At 34.3% G+C, this 22,557-nt stretch overlaps 1 protein-coding gene across 7 annotated transcripts in view; it reads right to left on the bottom strand.

Moving 5' to 3' along the window:
- The window catches only part of LOC150108580 (latrophilin Cirl-like), a 780,008-nt gene that overhangs the window by 12,890 nt on the left and 744,561 nt on the right, over nt 1-22,557 (bottom strand). For 6 of the 7 annotated variants that reach the window (XM_090416024.1, XM_090416028.1, XM_090416025.1 and 3 more), the window contains 2 exons: nt 21,787-21,955; nt 17,939-18,079 (listed from right to left, as the gene is read on the bottom strand). In XM_090416024.1, the coding sequence (XP_090272150.1) occupies nt 17,939-18,079; nt 21,787-21,955 (310 nt within the window). Of the gene's footprint in view, nt 1-17,892; nt 18,080-21,786; nt 21,956-22,557 lie in introns of all 7 variants that reach the window. The other variant, XM_090416030.1, reaches the window with a different exon arrangement.

Raw genomic sequence — 22,557 nt, 5'->3', positions numbered from 1 at the left:
TGGACATTGACCAGTGGAAAATGGTACTCTAGAGTGATGAAGCAAGGTTCAGCTGTTTCCAATCTGATGGCAGGGTGTGGAGGCAGCCTGGTGAACACTTGTTACCACAGTGTGTTGTACCCACAGTAAAGTTTGGTGGTGGAGGAGTAATGGTGTGGGGTGAATTCAGCTGGTTTGGAGTGGCAACACTGCATTGGCCATGATTCCATGAAGGCAGCTCAGTACCTTGATATTCTGGATAATCAGGTGCTAACTACACTGTGGAGTTTTTATGAAATGGACCCGAGTTACTATCAAGACGGCAATGCCCCATGCCACAAAGCTGCAGCTGTCATGGAATGGTATGAAGAGATGGGTGTTAAGCGAATGCTCTGGCCTGTGCAAGTCATGACCAAAACCATATCGAACACCTGTGGGACAAACAGGAGCGGCGATTGTGGTCCAGAGCGGCATATCCTCAATCTGTTGCTGAACTCAGTGCTGCTTTGATGGAGGAATGGAGACAAATTCCACCTGATGTCTGCTGCACATTGGTGGAAAGCCTCTCTCAAAGGGTGCAGGAGGTGATCGAAGCTAAAGGTGGACATACACGATATTAGGGTTTACCTGCTGGTATCAAATGTAAATTGCTAAAGTGTCCAGCAATTATTGGTACACATACTATTTTTTTTAAAATAGAACTGAGAATCCAACCCTTTGAATACTATGCTAGTGGCCTATGATAAATTGCAATTTGTAATTTTTTTAAAAAAAAAGCAGCTGCATAACATTCAAAACAACACATAAAAAAAGGGGAGACAGATATATATATATATATATATCATATTAAGATGAAAAGCCAAACGGCTATTTTTTTCTGGCGAAGTTAATTAAATTAAGGCAATAAAAATCCCTTATTATTTTACAACCAGTATGCGAAACTCTAAGATCGAAAACTACGATCTAAGAGTTTCATGTCGACGAACTATCGACGAATCCAAGCATAAGTGACCACCTGGTAGTACCACACCAAGGCAACTCGAAGCAAAGAGGTTGTCAATTCGCAACATTCTAAAAGTTGCAGCATTACAATGTATGTGAGGCAGAAAATGAAACTTCATACTGGCTGTAAAATAATAAGGGATTTTTATCCCCTTAATTTATATATAGCATATCTTGACAGTTTATTATAAAGTATTTCAGTTTTGCTTAAACTTACTGAGATCTAAAAATAACGATTTATTAGTTAGTTATTCACATGTAACGTCACTGGACACTGTATGGTCACTCCTGTACCTCATTAGGTTTCGGAAGTGAAGTCCTCTGCCAGAAGTGGTCACAGATGCCTTTCCACAGTTATTAGAACAATTACAAACATCCATGCCCCTGATGTGATTCAAACCAACAGTAGGCTGGAGAGTGGATATGCTAATTACTCTGCCAACAAGGCCAGCTAATGATTTATTAATAATCTTAAATTATGTCGAACTTTAAATATATTTATATTTATATTTAAATATACTTCATTAATTAGAGAGTAGCCAATCCCCCCTTCCTCAGTGAATGACTACAGCCATAGAGAAACCAATAACAGTCATGACAAACACTGAGACAAATATTACGATTTACCAGTGACTGCTGTACTGAAAGCATTCTTTATGCTGGTGAAGGTACTGGCTACTATGTGTTGTCATGGAATTAGGAAATTTTAAAATATCATATTCTATATGTTTTAACTGTTCTCCCCAGAATTTAATACAAATGCTAAAATTCGTAATGACTTGGTAATGAAATGTGTTGTTGCCATTGTAAGTTTAACACAAAAAAGCTCAGCATCCGAAAACAATACAAACATCCACTGGTAAGATAATGCTTACTCTTTTTTTATCTTATCACCAGGAACCTGCATTGCTCTATCTTATGAATCTGTGGTTTCCATCCCTGTCATGCAGTATGAGTCCTTGTAACAAATACATACAGCCATCAAGAATAAATCACTGAAACTCACTCACCCATATCCTTCTTTTGTACTTTATAGATTTTCCAGGAAAAGATTCAGAAATAGAGAGTATATTTAGCTGACAAATTATGCAATTGCTTTCATTTGCATTATACCAAAATGTCCAAAGTAGATTATTTATAACAGGTATGTGACTTTAATACCATATCATTTCACTACTATTGATGAGGAGTAAAACAGTTGATATCACCTAAATTATGTGTATTAGATTAAATAATTAATAATAATTTAAAAATAATAATTGGATATTAGAAAAATAGCTACATTCAATCTCCACAAAATGTATAGAACAGTTATCCATTAATTGGGCACAATGCATAATAAGCAGAGGTGTAATTGAGTTGGGGTTTTGCTGTACACTTTGTTTTTAAAGCAAACAGGATGAATCTTTTTCTGTAAGTCATTTGTTTTAATTCCACACACACACACACACACACACACACACACACACACACACACACACACACACACACAAAAGGTTATAGTATTTTAGCATTGTGGGTGGATAGATGAAGAATCAGCTAAAGCAAGAATATCATGAAATGTTTTCATGACATTTCATGAAAATTTTATGTTGCATTATTAAATTCATTATGTTGTCAATTCGCAACATTCTAAAAGTTGCAGCATTACAATGCATGTGAGGCAGAAAATGAAACCAATGCACAGCATGGCCAATTGTCTACATCCTGCTAGTGAGTATGGTGGCATGTTATTCCACTAGAGGGCACACACACTTTCAGTCAGTCTCGACATATGGCATGTTGTCTAGTGAGCTGACTTAATACCATTCCTCCAACGAAAACTCACAAATTTGTTGTTTTCACATTATTCTTCTAAGAAATTCAGTTCCTGAGTAAACAAGGTATGTATTTTTTCACAGTTTTATTAGTTTTGAATAATTGAATTCCTTTTTAGTATAAATTTTACTTTTTTGTTGTTGTTGTCAGTAGCGCAGTCAGGATTTAACTTTGGGGGGGGGGGGGGGAGTTGAGTAGAAGATTTGAGAATACACACTACGCATTGCATACAACCTATGACTGAGTATCTGGAATGATCGTTAATTCATAACTAGTATAGAAATAGAAGACATGACACAACAACATAAATAAAAAAAATGAATTTTAATTAAGAAAAGATTTTTGAAAAATTTTCTAGTGTTTTTTTCTTTTTCTTTGGAGGGGGGCCCAGGGCCCCTTGCCCCCCCTCTGGGTGCGCCACTGGTTGTTGTTGCCAATAGACAAAATCATGCATTCACTTGAACTTGGCCCTACTTTTAAATTCTAAACTAGTTTTGTTTTGCCAGAGAACATGTTTGTTACAGATGAAAGTATTGCTGAGATTACAGCAAAAGCCAGAGAGGCCAGTAATCTTTTTGCTTAGTGAAATACAACAATATATGGATGTCACTAATGCATATTTCTAACACAAGATCATGCTGCAGTGAAAATCTGGAATTCATCCAAATAAAAAATGCGATGCCTGTGAACAAATTCGAGAAAATTCGCCAGCATCTCCATTTCAACAACAATCACACACTTGTGCCATGAAAAAAAAGAGGACATGATAGGCTTCACAAAATAAGACCTCTTGTCGATTTTCTAAACATAAACTTTTCTACCATTTCATTAAATCAGCATCTTTCTATTGATGAGCAGATGTGTTCTACAAAAGTGAAACATTATGACATAATATATGCCCATGAAGCTTTTCTATTCTTTTCTACTCTTTTCGATTTTCTAAACAAAATTTTCTACCATTTCATTAAAGCAGCATCTTTCTATTGATGAGCAAATGTGTTCTACAAAAGTGAAACACTATATTATTATTATTATTATGTAACACCTCTAGGGAGTTCAAAGATTCATCAAGGGAGGGCACCTACTCTACAACTCTCTCTCTCTTCATCATCTACACCAATGACATCTACTGCCGACCACCATGACTAGTATTCTCACAGACAATCACAAACATCCATGCCCACTGTGGGATTCGAACCTGCAGCCTTTTGGCTGGAGAGCAGATATGCTAACCACTCGGCCAACCAGGCTGGTGACATAATATGACATAATATATGCCTATGAAGCTCCACAAACGGGGTTTTTAAGTTTTTGTATTTGCAGGAGTTTTAGGTTTTGCTTACAAATTTGAAATTTATACTGGGCACAGAGAAGAGTTACTTAATGAGCCAGATCTTGGAGTAACTGCAAACATCATTTTACAACTAGGTAGCATTATACCTTGAAGTCAAAACTGTTGTTTATACTTCGATAACCATTATATGTCTCTCCCTTTGGTTACTGCACATTTAGCAAAGCAAAGAATCTACTCTTTAGGAACCATCAGAAGAAATAGACTAACAAATTGTAAACTAAACTACCTACAGAAGCATCTATAAGAAAAGAAAATCGTGGTACAGGTTATAATTTTGTGGCAAGTGTTGATCGAGAAAAATAGCTTCATTAATTTGGAAGGATAACAAATGCATTACTATGCCATCAACTTTTGCTGGCAAAGTCCCAAAGGTTATAGCCAGTCTATTTATCAGAAAAGAAAAGAAGAAAATTGAAGTAGACTGCTGTCCTTATGTGTAATCCATGAATATAACTAACACATGGAAGGTGTAGATTTGCTTGATAGTGTGATGGGAATATGTAGAATCAGGATAAAGAGTGGAAAATGGTATGTAAGAATATTCTATCACTTACTATATTGACCATAGCAAATGCATAGTTACCATACAAGACAGTTTTGTCCAGCAAGGAGAAAATGTTTCCCTACAAGATCATTTGCAATCTCTGTGCAAAAGAAGCAACTTTTGCACAGAGATTGCAAACTGTCTCTATGGTATAGGTACCGTACCATCTAAATGTGGCCAGCCAAGTAACAACCTAAAAAATGAAATTCAACAAAAGAAGAAGAAAGGATCTACTCAACATGTGCCTCCAAAAGAAATTCAGCAGGATCTACTTGGCCAAATTGTAAAGGCTTTACATGTACTAACTGTGAAAAATGTGGAGCTGGATTATGTTTGAATAAGAATAATAATTGTTTCAAGGAATTCCACATTATTTAGTCAAATGTATATTGTTGCCATTTGGCAACAAATTCTTTTTTGAATAAAATCCTAACAAATTTTAACAACAAACTGAATTTTAATAAAATCCACTGATGAGGCCTCAAATAAAGATTGAAACCAGTCTGGGTAGAGATGCTTCCAATAATGCCCAGCATTATACACATCCAAAAGAATGTGTGTTTTGCATTATGGGATACTAAGACAACTGATGTGAAGTCGTTAGCCTCTACGAGGGTGATCTGAAAAGTTCTTCGACCATAGATGGAAACACTATCAGCAAGATTTTTTTTTTCCTAAGTTGGTACATCTGTCATAAGCATCCATGTGAAATTGCAAGTCATTCTATCAAGTAGTTTGGTTTATACAGCTGTCTGAAGCAAAAGTGTTGTCTGTATCCCTTGAAATGGATAAAATTGAGTATCATGCAGTTATAAAATTCTTTGTAAAAGAAGGTTTAATGCCAAAAGAGATTCATTTGAAGTTCATAAAAGTTTATGGGCACTCTTCTCCTTCATTTTCAACAATTAAGAAATGGGCTGCTGAGTTTAAACGTGGCCGTACCAGCCTTGAAGATGATCCACATGAAGGACATCGAGAAAGTGTAACAACACCAGAAATCATTGATCAAGTGCACGATATGGTACTGGATGACCGACGAGTTCAAAGTGTGTGAAATTGCTCAGACTATAGGTGTTTCAAAAGAACGTGTAGGATATATTTTGCACGAAGAGTTGCAAATGAAAAAGCTTTGCGCAACATGGGTGCCACGCTTTCTCACAGCAGAATCAAAAACACACTATCATGAAAATCTCTGAACAGTGCTTGGAGTGTTTTAACAAGAATAAAACTGATTTTGTGTGTGATTTATTACTATGGAAGAGACTTGGATTCACCAGTACACACCAGCATCCAAACAGCAGTCAAAACAGTGGACAGAAGCTGGTTGTTCAGCACCAAATAAGACAAAATCAGTTCCATCAGCAGGAAAGGTCATGGCATTGGTGTTTATGTTAAATATATAAACTGCTAAAGATGCTAAAGGCATTTTGTTTATTATCTTGAAAAGGCTAAAACAATAACCAGGGAATATTATTCTCATCTTTTAACCAGACTAGATGAAAAAATTCGTGAGAAAAGACACAGTTTGCAGAAGAAAAAATCATCTTTCATCAGGACAATGCACCTGCCCACAAAGGTGTTTTGGCAATGGGAAAATTAAGGGATCTGCTCTATGAATTGTTGAAACACCCACCCTATTCTCCAGATTTAGTTCCTTCTGACTTCTATCTCTTCCCAAAACTAAAACTTTTTCTCGCTGGTCAGCATTTTTCTTCGAATCAAGAAGTGATTGCAGCTGTAGAGGGGTATTTTGTAGATCTTACCAAGAACCACTACAGGGACAGGATAATGGCAGCATCACTGGAATAAACGTATTCGTCTTAAGGGAGATTATGTTGAAAAATAAAAATAATTTTGAAATTAATTTGTTTTTTCATTGTTAGGCCGATAACTTTTCAGACCACCCTTGTATATACAAGTAGGCCAGCAATGAAGATACTTCAAGCACAAACATTGTTTGCTTATACTTGGATAAAGGATTAAATCAAGAATATAATTTCTTGGCATCTTTAATTTATTTATTGTGGAGATCCTTAGCACAGTTGTTTTTCTAATATCTTAATACAAGTTTTTGCATATTAATAAAAAAAAAATAATAAAGACGGCCTGGTTGGCCGAGTGGTTAGCGTATCTGCTCCCCAGCCAAAAGGCTGCAGGTTGGAATCTCGCCATGGGGATGGACGTTTGTAATTGTCTGTGAAAATACTAGTAGTGATGGTAGGTGGTAGATGATGACAGTAGTTGTAGTTGGTGGAGATAAAGAGTTGGAGTAGCTGCCCTCCTTCAATGAGTCTTTGGATTCCCTGGAGGTGTGACGTAATAATAATAATAAAGAACAATCCAAATAAATCAATTTTTTTTTGCACTTTGGTGCATACCCTTAACATTCATTTCATGTTAACCCTTCTTTACATTTTATTAGTTTAAAAATATATCACAAATCAAAAATAGCCATTTGTAAAAATAAATATTTATACTTTACACTAGTTCAGAATAATTCATCCAATATTCAAGATTTTTTGAAATACATCCTTGTCTTATGGAAAATGACTGTGAAACAAGAAAAAATTATGCAGTAAACTTCAAACTGCATATTATGTTTTAATATGCAGTTTGAAGGTTTTAAGGTTTGTTGTTGGTATGTTTCATGATCAGATGGAGTTCACAGTAGTTCTTAGGGAAGATAGTGTGAGGAAAGCATTCTGTTCCAAATAACAGTGATAGAGAGAATGAAATAAAGAGATTGAGAAGTTGGTTAAGTAAGTTTGAAGCTTTTGTTTCATCAATGAATCATTTTTATAAGTTGGTGTTATGAGTGGCTTGGTTGGCTAAGTGATTAGCGTCAACCAACAGGCTGTTGGTTCAAATCCTACATATCACAGTATGTGATATGTGAGAGTTGAATTTCATCATTTCATGCAAGGCCACTGTCTTGCTTATTGGAAGCCTGCCTGAAGTGGATTGAAAAAGTTCCATGTTTGGTCTCTAGGGTAAGGTTTCCAGACTAAGTAAAAAATGTAAAAAAATAAAATAAAATAAAATAAAATAAAACATAAAATTAATTTTTGAAAATTCCTTAGTCCATTCACAGTACAAATGTACTATAGGCTTAAAAAACTTTCATAGGTGAAAGCCACATAAAATATATCATTCGCACTGTATTTTTTTTTTGTAAATAAACATTTTTATATTTCCTTGTGGAGAAATATTATTAAACTAATTAACTCTTAAATAAGAAAAAGGAAACATCATTTCATTGTCATCTTAGAACATAAAACTAATCAAATTTTATATGAAGAAATATATTAAAAAATTCTGCAATTAATGCAGTGGTTTTTATTAACATAATTTTTTGCTATACAAAATTACAAATTGCGCAGTGTTCAACATTGATAAATTATGAAGCTGACTATTCAGAATAATTTGATGAATCAACAAATGATACTTGAAATCTCTTCATTTACTGGTGTTTAATGATCAACAAGCCAATAAAAAAGGAGAAAGTTATGAAATCCCTGCTGAAAACAGTACAATTTTATACATATGTTCATATTTATGAATTTAGGGACACAAAACAGACATTTCAACACGTTTTTTGTCCCTGAATTCGTAAATATGAATGCTGATCATCGTGTAACCTTAAAAGAAAGAGTTTATACATATGTTATTAAATTACTAACATTTATATCATATCTATATTCATATCTTCTACATCTATTTGACACAGCAAATAGATGTAGAAGAACCAAAACTAAACAGAAAGCTTTGCTTAAAAACTGCTGCTATTTGGTTTCACTAGTGTGTAACAACTAAACAGAGGGGGCAAGTGGTGTGTATATATATATATATATATATATACTTTTTTTTTTTTTTTTGAGTGAGAGAAAGGCAAAGCTGTACTGTTTAGACCCAGATTTCTTGCTGTGGCACTGCATGATTCTGGACATAATTTAGAACAGCATTTGTATAACACAGGTACAAATCCTTCAGGCAGTTTAAAAAATCATCAAGGAAGGTAAAAGAAATATTAGTGACTATTACAATTAGCAATATTTAAAAAGAAAGGCAAAAATAATCAACACAATAAACTTTTCTGATGATATATATATATAGAAAGTTTTTTACCTTGGGTATAATATATGTTAAAGATACCAAGCTATTTTAAACCTGGTTTTAATCCATTTCCCAAGCAAGCAAACTAGACAAGTAAGTCAAGTTTGCGCCTGCAAGTAGTGCAAGTCTAGGCAACTCGTGCTAAAGGTGGAATAAGCTCTGATCACTATTCTTAATATTTACCCTTAATGCAAAGCACATCTCCTTGAGGAGATGTATGATGCTATGCATTGAAGGCAAGGAGCCACTACCCAGACCGGTTTCGACCTTTATAGAGGTCTCATCATTGGGAGCCAGGCTAGAAATACCAAGATTTAAGTAATACAGAGCTTATAAGTATTTTACCAAAACAAGTTACCATAAGGTGTTTTGACCTTATTAAATATATATAAAAATCTCAGGATAAGAGATAGATGTAGAAAGTTTTTTACCTTGGGTATAATATATGTTAACGATACCAAACTATTTTAAACCTGGTTTTAATACATTTCCCAAGTAAGCAAACAGACAAGTAAGTCAAGTTTGCACCTGCAAGTAGTGCAAACTTGACTTACTTGGGTGACTTGCTACATATATATATATATATATATATATATATATATATATATATATATATATATATATATATATATATTTATATGTGTAGAAAGTTTTTTTAACTTGGGTATAATATGTATTCAAGATACCAAGTAATTTTATATAAACTTAGTTTTTAATCCTATTTCCCAAGTAAGCAACAGACAAGTAAGTCAAGTTTGTGCCTGCACGTAGTGCAAGTCTGAGACAACTCGTGGTAATGTAATGCCATACTCAGGCAACTCGTGGTAAAGGTGGATTAAGATCTGATCACTTTCTTTAGTATTTTTCCCCTAATGTAAAGTACATGTAGATGCAAACCTGACTTACTTGCCTGTTTGCTTATTTGGGAAATAGGATTAAAAACCAAGTTTATATAAAATTACATTTTGAATACATATTATACCCAAGTTAAAAAACTTTCTACATCTATCTCTCATCCTGAGATTTTATTTAATAAGGTCAAAGCACCTTGTGGCAACTTGTTTAAGTAAAATTCATAAGCTCTGCATTACTTCAACCTTAGCATCTTCAGATCTGGCTCCCACTGATAAGACCTGAATAAAGGTCGAAACCAGTATGGGGTAGTGACATTTCCTTTAATGCACAGCATCATACATCTCCGCAAGGGGATGTGCTTTACATTAGGGGAAAAATACTAAGGAAAGTGATCAGAGCTTAATCCACCTTTACCACGAGTTGCCTCAGACTTGTACTACGTGAGAGCGCAAACTTGACTTACTTGTCTCTTTGCTTACTTGGGAAATAGGATTCAAAACCAAGTTTAAATAAAATTACTTGGTATCTTGAATATATATATATATATATATATATATAAATTCAAATAAGTCTTAATTTATACTTTTTTAAATTTCATTAAATTCTTAAATAAAATTACATATCAAAAGATATTTTAAGACAGTATTAAATTACAAAGTCCCATAAGCAGCACCATGAGGAGAAATAAGAAGGAAGATATAGTAGGAAAATCATGCAAATAAAGCAATAAAAAATAAACAAACTTCCCATGCAGGTAAGTAACTGTCAAGCAGAGCATTTTATTTTAAAATGCTTAATAGTATTTATTAGTTGAAACTATATTATAATGTATGTGTACAGTGGTTATATATACACATTATTGAAATGAAAATTTGTTATTCTTTTTTATGAAAATTTCAGATCAAAAATTATAAAATTCATATCAGTGCTGTGAACAGTAGTTTCCCTGAATCTTGTTGTCAGTCCCTTTGGCAAAATGACAATGATAGTTCATTTTGCAAAATCATAGGGAAACACTCTTAGAGAAATGAGCAGATAATGTCCAATAACCCTATTTCATTTTATAATAATTTTTTTTTGCAATTTTTTGTCTCATCTTATTTCATGCTTGGTCTAGGATATACTTATTTAACATTTTAGCCACATTTGGCAGAATTACCATAAGCTCATCTTTTCTTAAAAATAGTTTGACATGTTAATGGATGGCAGTGAAAAAAATAGAAGTTTTTGATATAATTTATTAGAATTTTTCCTTTAAATTTACAGAAAATATAATCTAGATAGTATTCTGTGAATAGTTTGTGTGTGTTGAATTTGTACTTGTTCTTTTCTTTTTTTTTTTGTCAGTATTCTTTGTGCAGTGTCTGAATAATGTTAGCCACCACAATTCAGTTTGTCAACATGTATAACATGTTGGCAAATGTCCAGCCTGCCACCATTTAAGGACAACATTTTACTCATCATACTACAAGATTTTGTGGCATCAAAATCTTGCAGCATATTCATATCCTGACAGTTAGAAATGTGGTGGGTGAGAAACTGAGGAGTGCATGTGTGCTTAAAATGTAGAAAATGGGAAGAGCTTGGCAATACTGAAAGTAATATAATAGTCTTTGGCAGACTTATGTCAGAAATGAGTGAATAGCGACAGAGAGAGAGAGAAAGCAATGAGAGAAGAAGTGGAACTTATGAGGAATGAGTAAAGAAGTATGAAAGAGAATATTAGAAGACTTGGAAGAATAGACATGAAGTGAATTAGAGTAGGAGTGAGAGAGTTATGGGAATGATAGAAGGGGAGAGAGTAGGAGAGAAAAGAGAGGAGAGGGACTGAGAAGAAAGCAACACAATGTAGATGTTGGGGATGGAGAGATAACAAGAAGACAGGTAAGTGGGAGAGTAAGAAGAGAAAGTGCAAAGGAGAGAGGGGGGGGAGAGAGTGTTCTTTAGGGGTGTGATGTATGGAACCTTGATGTTCCATAGAGTGCAAAATAGAATTCCAGAGAAGTGTTTGCCTGGAGGAATGATTGACAGTTTGATTATCACAATAAACAAGGTGAAAGAGTGGATGAGATGATTGTGATGGTGGGTATGAATGACTTGAGAGGCAATGTGAATTGGGTGGAAGGGATCTGAGGTATATGACTGAGGTTATGACAGAAGAGTGATATAGGAAGGACAGTGAGTGTGTTACCCAAGTATGATAATGCATAGTTGAGCAGAAGTGTCAGTAATGAATGGCATGATAGCCAGAATGTGTTGAAAGAGGCTTGGATTATGTGAGTGCCTGAAGTGCATTTCAGGACAGAAAGAACTATGTGAAAGACAGCCTGCATTTCAATGAGGAAAGATGTAGGTATCTGGAGAGAATGCTGTTCTCTGGGCAAGTGAGAATGTTGGTGCAGGGAAACTAGAGTTATCAGGGTGGATGGCAACAGGGATGGCCTCTTGTGGGAACAGTCACTTGGGAGAAGAGGGAACTGGGGTAATGCAGAATCCAGTGAGGCTGGAGGAAATAATGATAGGTATAGAAACACTGACAATAAGTTGATGTTTTTTTATACAAATGCCAAGAATATCCAGAATAAAGAAGCTGAATTAGTGGCACCAATAGCCTCAGCCTGTCTAAAGATTATTAGGAGTAAGACATAGCTGTTGGAAGATGATATACTGACAGGAATAGAAGTCAGTATAGCATTTTTTAGCAGAACAGGAAGGGCAAACTTGGTGGAGGAGTATTACTTATGATAATTGATGAGCTGTGAGTAATGAGTTGTGTCCTCTCAGAGCTGAGGATTTGGAGGGCAATGCCACTAATCATTTTAAGAGCATATGGTGTGGGGTATTGCTATAAGCCAGAGAACATAGAGGATAAAGAGCAGGAGATATTTAGGTAGTTGAGCTTGGCGAGTGCGAAAAGAATGATTGTTATGGGAGATTTTTCAACTACAGCAATACAAAAGGAAACTGCCGATAGTGGTAAGGGAATGGAATGGAATTCTTGAGGGATAAATGTCTTAGGCAACATGTAGTAGACAGAACATGAGGTAGTGTTGCCAATTTAGCACTTTTGAAGCTAGATCTAGCGCTTTTTTTTCTTCCCTAGCTCCAAAATTTTAATCTAGCACCTAGCTCCAAATCTAGCTCCTTCAGAACTAGTTTCAGCTCTTTTTAGTTGTTTTTATAACTTACTGTTAAAGAAAGAAATTGTTTTAAAACTTTTCCAGATGTTCGCATTTGATAAGGAATTGTATTGTACGTTTGGTACGAGCATCATACACGTTTCAAATGCATGATGACGTCAGTCAGTCACGTGGCCCAACAGTCTGCCATTTTATCATTTTAAAGTTGATAGCACCACTACTACAAGTTAGTCTTTGCACAGTGTTCAGGTTGGTAGTTACGATTACGAGTGGGAAGTTTTCAATGACTGATCGTAATTCGTTGCAGTAAAGAGTTGTATACTCTTCTTCAAAAATGAGGAAAAGAGAAAACTAAAGCTTACAAGCAAAAATTTAGGAGGGAGTGGTTGCAAATGGGAATGTTTAGTAAATGGTTGTGTGAAGTTCCTGGTGACGCTACAAAAGGCCACTGTAAGTTTTGAAGATGCGATATAGCTGCTAAATATTGTCAGCCTGTAAAGCATAGCGAAACTAAAAAACATCTTGCTGCAGTTCCATATAAGGATGTTCCAATTACAAATATGCTTGTGAAAAAGTCCGCGAACTTTAAAAGGTATTTAAAATGAGACCGCGAACTTTAAAGGTAGGTTAGCATTATTTCTTTGTTGTCACTCATCATTCAACAGTTGCGATCATCTTGTAGATCTTTGCAAAAATATCATCCCAGACAGTCAAATTATACCAAAGGTAAAAATGCACCGAACCAAGTGCTCTGCAATTGTAAAGAATATTCTAAGTGAGCATTTTGAAGAAGATCTAATTGCGGACATTGTAGATGAAAATTTCAGCTTGCTAACAGATGAATCGAATGATATCACAGTGAATAAGATTTTAGGAATGGCCATCTTTTATTATAGCAGGAAATTCAACAAAAGACAATGCCAGTGTTATGGTTGGTGTCAATAATGACGTTTATGAACAACTGAAGGCATATATTCCCTCCTTAATTTTAATTAGATGTGTATGCCATTCATTACAACTGGCAATGTCTCACACTTGTGCAGAATCTCTCCCAAGAAAATTAGAATTTTTAGTTGCCGAAACGTCTAAGTGGTTTTCACATTCTTCTTCAAGACAAGCAGCATACAAAGAGTTGTATCAAACTATCAATGAAAATGATGCTCCTCTGAAAATTATAAGCAATTGTGCAACAAGGTGGCTCTCCATTGAACCTGCAGTAGACAGAATTCTCAGCCAGTGGTTGGAAATAAAAACTTACCTCGAAGTCATGAGTGTGACTGAGAAATGTTACAAAGCTCAAATTTTGTGGGAGATGTACAAAGATGAAAGAAATCTGTTGTACCTTTTATTTTTGCATCCTGTTCTAGTTCAAGTTCAGCAAGTTAACAAAATTTTTGCATCTAACAGTGCGGATAAGATGAGATTGTTTGAAGACCTTTCTCGTTTGATTCGCTCTATTGCTAATATGTTAGTGCTACCATCATCCACAGTCGACCTTCTAGAGTCAGAGATTGATGGCTATTTGGATCTCAGTCCAAATCTTGGTTACAGATTTCAAAGAAAAATTTCAGAGTTGATGATACAAAAGAAAATAACCAAAATGATGAGTGAAATCTTAGAAGTAGAGCAAGACAGTTTCTTCTTGTTCTCTTCAAACAGCTTAAGCAAAGGTTGCCTGAAAACTTGAATATTTTAAGAATGATGTCTTCTTTTTCTGTTGACAATATCCTAAAACATATAAAAGAACCTGCTACTCCCATCTTAGAAATAATGCTGAAAACAAAAAAAATATTTTGCTGCTGCTGAATACCAGTACAATACTATCCACTTAAATAAATGGGCAAATATAGAAAACACTGAGCTATTCTGGACTGAAGTACGAGAATATATAGATGCATCTGGAATGAATCCATTTAAAGAAATTGCTCAGTGTGCAATAAATTTATTAATACTGCCAAATTCTAATGCGGAAATTGAACGAATATTTAGTTCCATGAATGTAGTTAAAACTAAATTAAGAAACAAGATGGAATTGCCAATGCTGACAGCTATTTTGTCAATCAAGTATGGCCTCAGGCATAACAAGAAGTGCTGTACAGACTATCATTGACTAGCATCAACACTGAGTAATATTGGAACGATGGCCACATATAATAAAGCTGAAAATCTAAGTGAAAACGTGGGTGAATTAAGTGCAGAAGAAAACACGGAAGATGTATTTCGCCACTTATACGCAAGTATCACTTCAACTTGAATATAGTAAGTAACTTAAAAGTATCAGCTACTACTTTTAAAATTTTAGCTTCAAATTTTTATTTTTAACTCCTTTTTAGCTCTTTTCAGCTCTTTTTTTTTTTAAGATTTAGCTGTTTTTAGTCATTTTCATTTGGCAACACTAAGTCATGAGGTTCAAGAGTTTTGTATTTAGTCAGCATCAGAAGATCTGATTGTAACTAAGATGGCATCTCTCTCCCCAGTTGGGGAGAGAGAGAGAGAGAGAGAGAGAGAGAGTGACCATGTGACTTTACTTAAAGGATGAATAGACATATCAAGGAGAAAGGAATGTATGTGGAATTATAAGGCAGGTGATTATAATAATCTTAGAAATCAGCTTGGGACAGTTCCATGGATGGAGGATTTGGAAGGGAGAGATATCATTATTAGTGCATGAGAACTAGTGAAGAAATATTTATTAGCAACAATGGCAAGATTATACCTTGAGTGAAAAAGGAAGCCTTATGCAATGATGCTATCTTTCCCTTCTTCCACTCATTGGGCACCTTTTCTGGTAGCTAGACCCTCACTGAAAAGCCAAGTCGACAAAGCTGCCAGTTCTTTAGCGTATCTGCTTATGGGAGATTTTAATCAACAACGTGTCATCCACTTTGGTGAAAAGTTGATGACAAATAATAACAAACAGGAACTGCACGTAAAAATAAAAAGTTATGGAAGAAATATACGGAGAGAGGTGGGTGGAGAGCAGATGCATGAAGAATATAAGATTCAGGCCAGGAGATTGATTAAGTAGTGACTATGGTAAGGAAGGTAAAACTTGAATATGAAAAGAGATTTGCCCTGAGATCCAAGGAAAATCCAAAAGAATTCTTTTGTTATGTAGCCAGTAGGTGGAGGATTGTTGTGGAAGAATGATATTATTAGACAAAGTTAAGAGTAAAGTGACTGATGAAGAGGATATAGTAGAGTTGTTTTACCCCAATAAAGTGATCATTAAACAACTCTACTATATCCTCGTCATTGAAAAATCAAGTCAACAGAGCTGTCAGTTCTTTAGCACATTGGTGCTAAAGAACTGAACCCTCAAACACGTGGCAAAATCCCTTCCAGTCCCAAATACTGAGTGCTCTGGATGTTAATAAAGCAATGGGACTGGATGAGATTTTGTTATGTGTTTGAGGAAATATGCTAAAGAACTGACAGCTGTTGACTTGGCTTCCAAAGAGTGGAAGGAGGGAAAGATAGTGCCATTGCATAAGGGTGGTATTAGAATGGAAGTTGCAGGCTACAGACCAGTTTGTATCTCTTCAGTAATTGTTACGATTCTGGAGAAATTAGTGAGAGATCATATACAGCATTTGGATGGATGAGGATAATGTTATCTGTGAGAGTTAGCATGGATTTGTTAAGGGTTGCTCATGTTTTAGTAATCTGATTGTCTTTCATAATATAGTAACAAGAGAAATTTATGAGGGAAAGGCATATACTGCCTTTTTTTTTTTTTTTTTGATTTTACAAATGCATTTGACAGAGTGCCACAAGCTGAGATTTAAGTTATACACATGGATTTAGATGCCAGGCTTAGTGAATTGGATTGGGACTGGCTGTTTGATAGATATCAGAGCAGCGGCGGCCTGTACATAAGGACTGCAGCACCCCCAAGGAAAAAATGAAAAATTTAAATTTTGTGTTTATAAATAATAACAATGCTTACAACATTATATAAATGCAATACATGTTAAAGATTACAGCTTATGTTTTGACACTGATTGAATAGTTAATAATTGGAATTGTTCGATTAACGCTTTGGATTACGAAATAAATCACTGCGATCTAATGCCAATATTTGTTTGCGCTTGTCATTGCTATTGATACGAAACTTTTATTATTGGTGTTTGTTCATGGTGAGGACGAAAGATTTTTAATAAAGCAATTTTTTAATATGTAAATTTATTTATTAATAAATTCATTACTGATTAAGAAAAAAAAGTTGTTGTTTTTTTGTATATGCAGTACCCCCACTTAAAATTTTCGCTGGCTGCCATTGTATCAGAGAGTTGTGCAGTATCAAGGAAGCAGAAGAATACAAGTGGGTTCCGCAGGGCTTGGTGCCAGGACATGTATTGTTTAACCAATTATATCAATGACATTGTCAGTGGATTGCAAGAGGATATTCAGCTGTTTGCAGATAATGTGAAGTTGGGAAAGGTTTTTAGTAACAATGTAGATGCAGACAACCCTTCAGGATGATCTAAATGAATGGGGGGGGGGTATCAGATGGGAGGCTGCATACTCTGTTTGAAGAAATTAGTTATTTTTGGAAATCCAGTGCCTTCTCATTTTAATAGCAAATTAATAATGTCTGATACTTGGTAGGAAGATGTGAAGCAAAGTGTTCGACTTAAGTTAAAAGAAGATTTTGTCAGTGTCATCATAATGTAATGTAAAACTTGCTCATCATATCTAAGTATTAGGTATGATGAGCAAGTTTATAGCTGTAAAATTTAAGTTCCAATCATATGACTGAACAATAGTTATAATCCAATTATTTAATTATACTGATATTGTATAATTATATACATTTTGTTAGCCTAGAATATATTATTCTTTTTGGCCTGCTTGTAATGTAGTATATTAAAAGAATTTTGGAGTAAAGAATGCAGAAATATTAAACAAGAAGAAACTTAGTTAATTTTAGTAAATTAGCCAACTAATTTAATGAAACTGAACAAGGGAGTGAGAAAGAAAGAGAGAAAGAGAGAGAGCGATAGAGAACTTAATCTGCAAAACATTGGTGAAGGGAAAGATTTACATGCATGAGTAACAGAACAAAAAGGGTGCTGGTGCAATACCTGAGGGACTAGGGCAAACAGAGAGGGGATGGCAGGGGTTACCCACACTGTGTTGGCCCATGACTGTCCCTAGAGTCTGAGGTGGAGCTGATGGAGGTGGTGGGGGAGGAGGATCACCCTTAGATTTCTGTAAGCATGCAGGCAGCCATGTCTGATTTTTAATACACTTTTCCAATTCTTCCTTTACCTAGAAAACAGAAATTATAATGAACATTATATACTTAGAAAGAAAGAATAGTGCAAAAAAGATTTGTACAATCAATTTATATTTAGAATTAACTTGATATAGATGTTCTTTAATAATTTAGAGTAGTTATTCAAAGTTATAATACAACTAAAGGTATTCATACACATTGGAAATCTCCATAATTTTTAATAAGGAATTTAAGCAGCTATTTCCAACACATCTCCCTAAGTTTAACATATTCAATAACATCAGTTTTATCTATTTACTTTCTGCAAATAAGCAATATCATATGATGAATGAGCAATATCTCTTTTCAGCAAGTGTAAAATTATTATTATTAAATGGGTATCTCCACTGAGTTCAGAAGACTCGTCGGGGAGATCCATAACCTTTATACACACAATACCTATCATACCTCTCTTTAAATCACTCACTATCAGGGCACTCAAAACTAATTTTGGCAATTCATTCCACTCACCACTCTCCAAACAAAAAAAATCATCTAGTCTGTGCACCCTTATTAACTGAGTTCAGAAGACTCATCGGGGAGATCCATAACCTTTATACACACAATGCCTATCATACCTCTCTTTAAATCACTCACTATCAGGGCACTCAAAACTAATTTTGGCAATTCATTCCACTCACCACTCTCCAAACAAAAAAATCATCTAGTCTGTGCACTCTTACAAAACTTCTTGGGGTGACCACTAGTTCTCTCTATAATTATCATGTATTGGAAAATTTTCTGTGTCAAATCTTATACGTTATTAAAGAACCCCTTTAATAACTTATAAGTTTCTGTCAGTTCCCTCTTTTCTGCATATCTACTAAACTTTGCAACACAAACATTTAACCTCATAGGGAGCATTCCAGAGGCCTGTTACCAGCTTGGTCACTATTCTCTGAATCCTCTCCACCACCACCTCCTGATCTCCAAGAAACCCAGGTGACCAAACTGTGCACAGTAGTCAAGATGCAGCTAAAGCTTCTAAAGAGAGATAATAACCTCCCTATCTTTACTTGTGTGTTTTTCAAATCCAAGTAATCCTTTTGGGGTTTTTTTTTTTCAATGTTTGCAATATGTCCTCTGAACTTCAACTCTGTCCATCATTACCCCAAAGATTCTGCTTCACCCTACATTATTTTACTTTATCAGTAATCTATAATCTATAACACTTTCCTTTGTTATAGATTATTTCTTTTTTTTTTCCTGCAACCACCAATGATTTTTTTTTAATCTGTATATTTAATTTCATCAAACTGCGATGGGAAATATCACTAAATATTTGCATCATCTCATCCTTTCATATTTTGATATGAACACATTACTGGATATTGCTTTATACTGCAGAGAGATCAAGTTATGTCTAAAACCAGGCATAAGGGCATATCATTTGAAAATTTATTCTTCAGTGACATCAAGAAATGTCCATTCTGCACTTTGTCTCTTTCCTTGGATTTACATTTACCTCTAGCCTTTATCAACACAAACACATCACATCAATAGCTTCCTCAGCCTCTAAAGAAACTAGGCATGCCGCTCAAGAAGCTATCTTACACCTGACGAGCAATTAATCCTATACAAATCCCAAATCCACTCATCCTTAGAATATTGTTATACGCATTTGGGGTGGTGCACCTAAAATTTCCTTAAAAATTCTTGATTCTGTCCAAAGGAAAGAATTTGGCATACAGATGACCCTTTCCTCACAGGCTTGCTTCAACCTCTGTTTCACAGAAGCAATATTACAGCTCTGTGTCTCATCTACAGATACTTCCATGGTCACTGCTTCAGTGAATTGGCAAACACCATTCCTCGACTTGAGCTTTGAACTGTTAAAACAAGAGCAGCAGTTACCCAACATCCCTTTTTGGTACAGCTGCAAACACATCAAACCTGCTTCTCATCTTCCTCATTTATTCCATCTGTCTCTGCCCTGTGGAATAGCCTTCCTCATAATATGTTTCCCAACAACTTCACCTCCAGCAATTTAAGAAAAATGTCAAAAGATTTCTCCTTTCTCAATTCTTATCTGCATCTCACACGTGATACTGATGTGCTATAGGTTCTTGTACATCTCCTATGTGGAATAATATATATATAAAGTAATCTTACCCTATAACTGATTTTGAATCAAACCATCTTCCTGTACTGTACATCCTTTATTTTGCCTGCATAATGTACCATTTATATTTACACCATAACTGTATTTAAGTACTTTTCTCTTGGCATCTTATTTTCATTATTTCTTGACTATTTGCTTTCCTTTGTTATAGATTATTTCTTTTTTTTTTTTCCTGCAACCACCAATGACTTTTTTTTTTTTAATCTGTATATTTAATTTGAACTCTCACATTGTTTTATTTTCCTTATTTTTTTATAGATGGTCACAAGAGCTCTATGCTAATCATCCAGAATTCACTCTTCTAAACAGGATTTCTGGTCAAAACGTCTATATCAGCTGCTTTTACAGAATTCTGAAAGCTATTTTTTTCACCCTTATACTAAAATATACTCACGTCTGCATTCTTTCTGGGTATTTTTTTACCAGTGTTCTGTTACTGCCTATCTTATTTAATAATGTTTCAAAGTAAATTTTTTTTATGTGCCTTCCACTCATGAAAAGTTATGAACCAATGTTACATCAATACAATGGATGGGCTAAAGATTCTTTTTTAATAATTTTATTATTCAGTCAATTTTCAGCATTGAGACTATATGTTTATAAATTTATAACAGGTTTTAAAATAAACAATATAACCCAACAAGTTTTGTAAGTAATCAGACTTACAAAACTTTTTGGGTTATATTGTTTATCAATCAGGGTTATCAAAACTCAAAAATAGGCATCTCTTTATTATATTACTCTATATGCAGTGGAATTGTTATATTTAGAAATATGTAGTCTCAATACCGAAAATTAACTGAAGAACTGCTAAACTACAGAAACCTTTACATATACATATATATATACATTTTTTTAAAATTTATTTTTTACACAGTCCAGAAACCCTGCTCTAGAGATCAAACATGAAACTTTTCACACCTTCAATAAGTAGAGCATTAGTCATACCAGGTGATGAATTTCATCACCCACCTAAAGAGAAATGCAAACATCCATGCCCATGATGGGATTCAAATCCACTACCTGTTAACTGGCAAATGGTATAACCAGTTGGCCAACCAGGCCTGCAAGAATATCTTGAGTATCCTGATTTTCAGTTTTTATATCACTCTTATCATCCCTGATTCCTTTTACAATACTGTTTCCTCCACTGCTAAGCTCTTTCAATAGCTACATGAATATTTTGCTGTGTCACTGATGTTTATCTTTTATAACATTCCAAAATATTTTCACTGACCTTTTAGTTACTTACACATACATTTATTATTCCCAACACAAACTTTTTCATTCTCATCCCCCAACAATATCTGTATATTTGAGACTACACTCACACATATGAAAGCTGCTTAACTTTGATTCAAACTTACACTTTTTTTTTTTTTGGTTGCATTTAATAGTAGTAGCTGAAAATTAGTGTGCAGTATCATGCAAACTGATTAGTAAAGAACATTCAATTAATTACTATTTAGTCAACATTAACGAAGAATAAATAATGCTGCATAAAAAAAACTAAGTTAAAATATGCCTAAATTCTTACATAATTACACTAATTTTGAATAACATAATATCTTTTCTTACCACTTCATCAGTAATGCAATAGAAAATAAGAATATAAAGTCCTTGTATGCTATTTAGGGCAGTAAAACTATATGCTAAAGATACTGTTTCTTTATTCAGATATAAGAGTCCTGTTGTCCAAGTTAAACCCAGGATACACATTAATACAACTGTCTTCCGTATCCAAGATCTAGAAAAAATGAAATTTAATTAAACAATTTTTAAAATGTCAAATAGTTCTTAAAAATCAAAAACTGGTTGTTGTTTTTAATATAAATATATCTTGGTATTATTAAATGGTGACATACATAGCTTGCTTATATATTTTTATGTATTTTTTTCTGTATAAATTTATTTAACATTAATTCACATGATATTTTATCATACACCAGCCTGCAAATGGTTGTCTGACCTGTCCTACTGACATCTGAAATTTTAGTTTTAGGTACAAACTGAACTTTATTATTATTATTAGGATGATGATGATAACAATGGTAATAAATACTTGACCTGATTAGGAAATTAAAATAAAACTTAATTTATATTCTGATACTTCATCTTTGTTATTTAGACACCAGAATCATATAGCAAGCATAAAGGAACTGAAAAACTAGCAATACAAGTCCATGTCATAGCTAAAACTCTCTCTAGGGATACTGACAAGTTGGTTTTTAGGCTCCTTGGTTTAAAACTTATTTCCAGACAATGTTGTCAATGTTAATTACTGTCACTGATACAGACAAAATACTGAAAAAAATAATTAAATAATGAAATTTAATCATTATTTAATTA

The sequence above is a fragment of the Typopeltis vanoorti genome, chromosome 3, assembly GCF_054136105.1.
Source record: "Typopeltis vanoorti isolate ZY-2024b chromosome 3, IOZ_Tvanoo_1.0, whole genome shotgun sequence".
In the NCBI taxonomy this organism is placed as follows: Eukaryota; Metazoa; Arthropoda; class Arachnida; order Uropygi; family Thelyphonidae; genus Typopeltis; species Typopeltis vanoorti.
The sequence above is the reverse complement of the archived record's forward strand: the minus strand, read 5'-3'. Positions and strand labels throughout refer to the sequence as shown.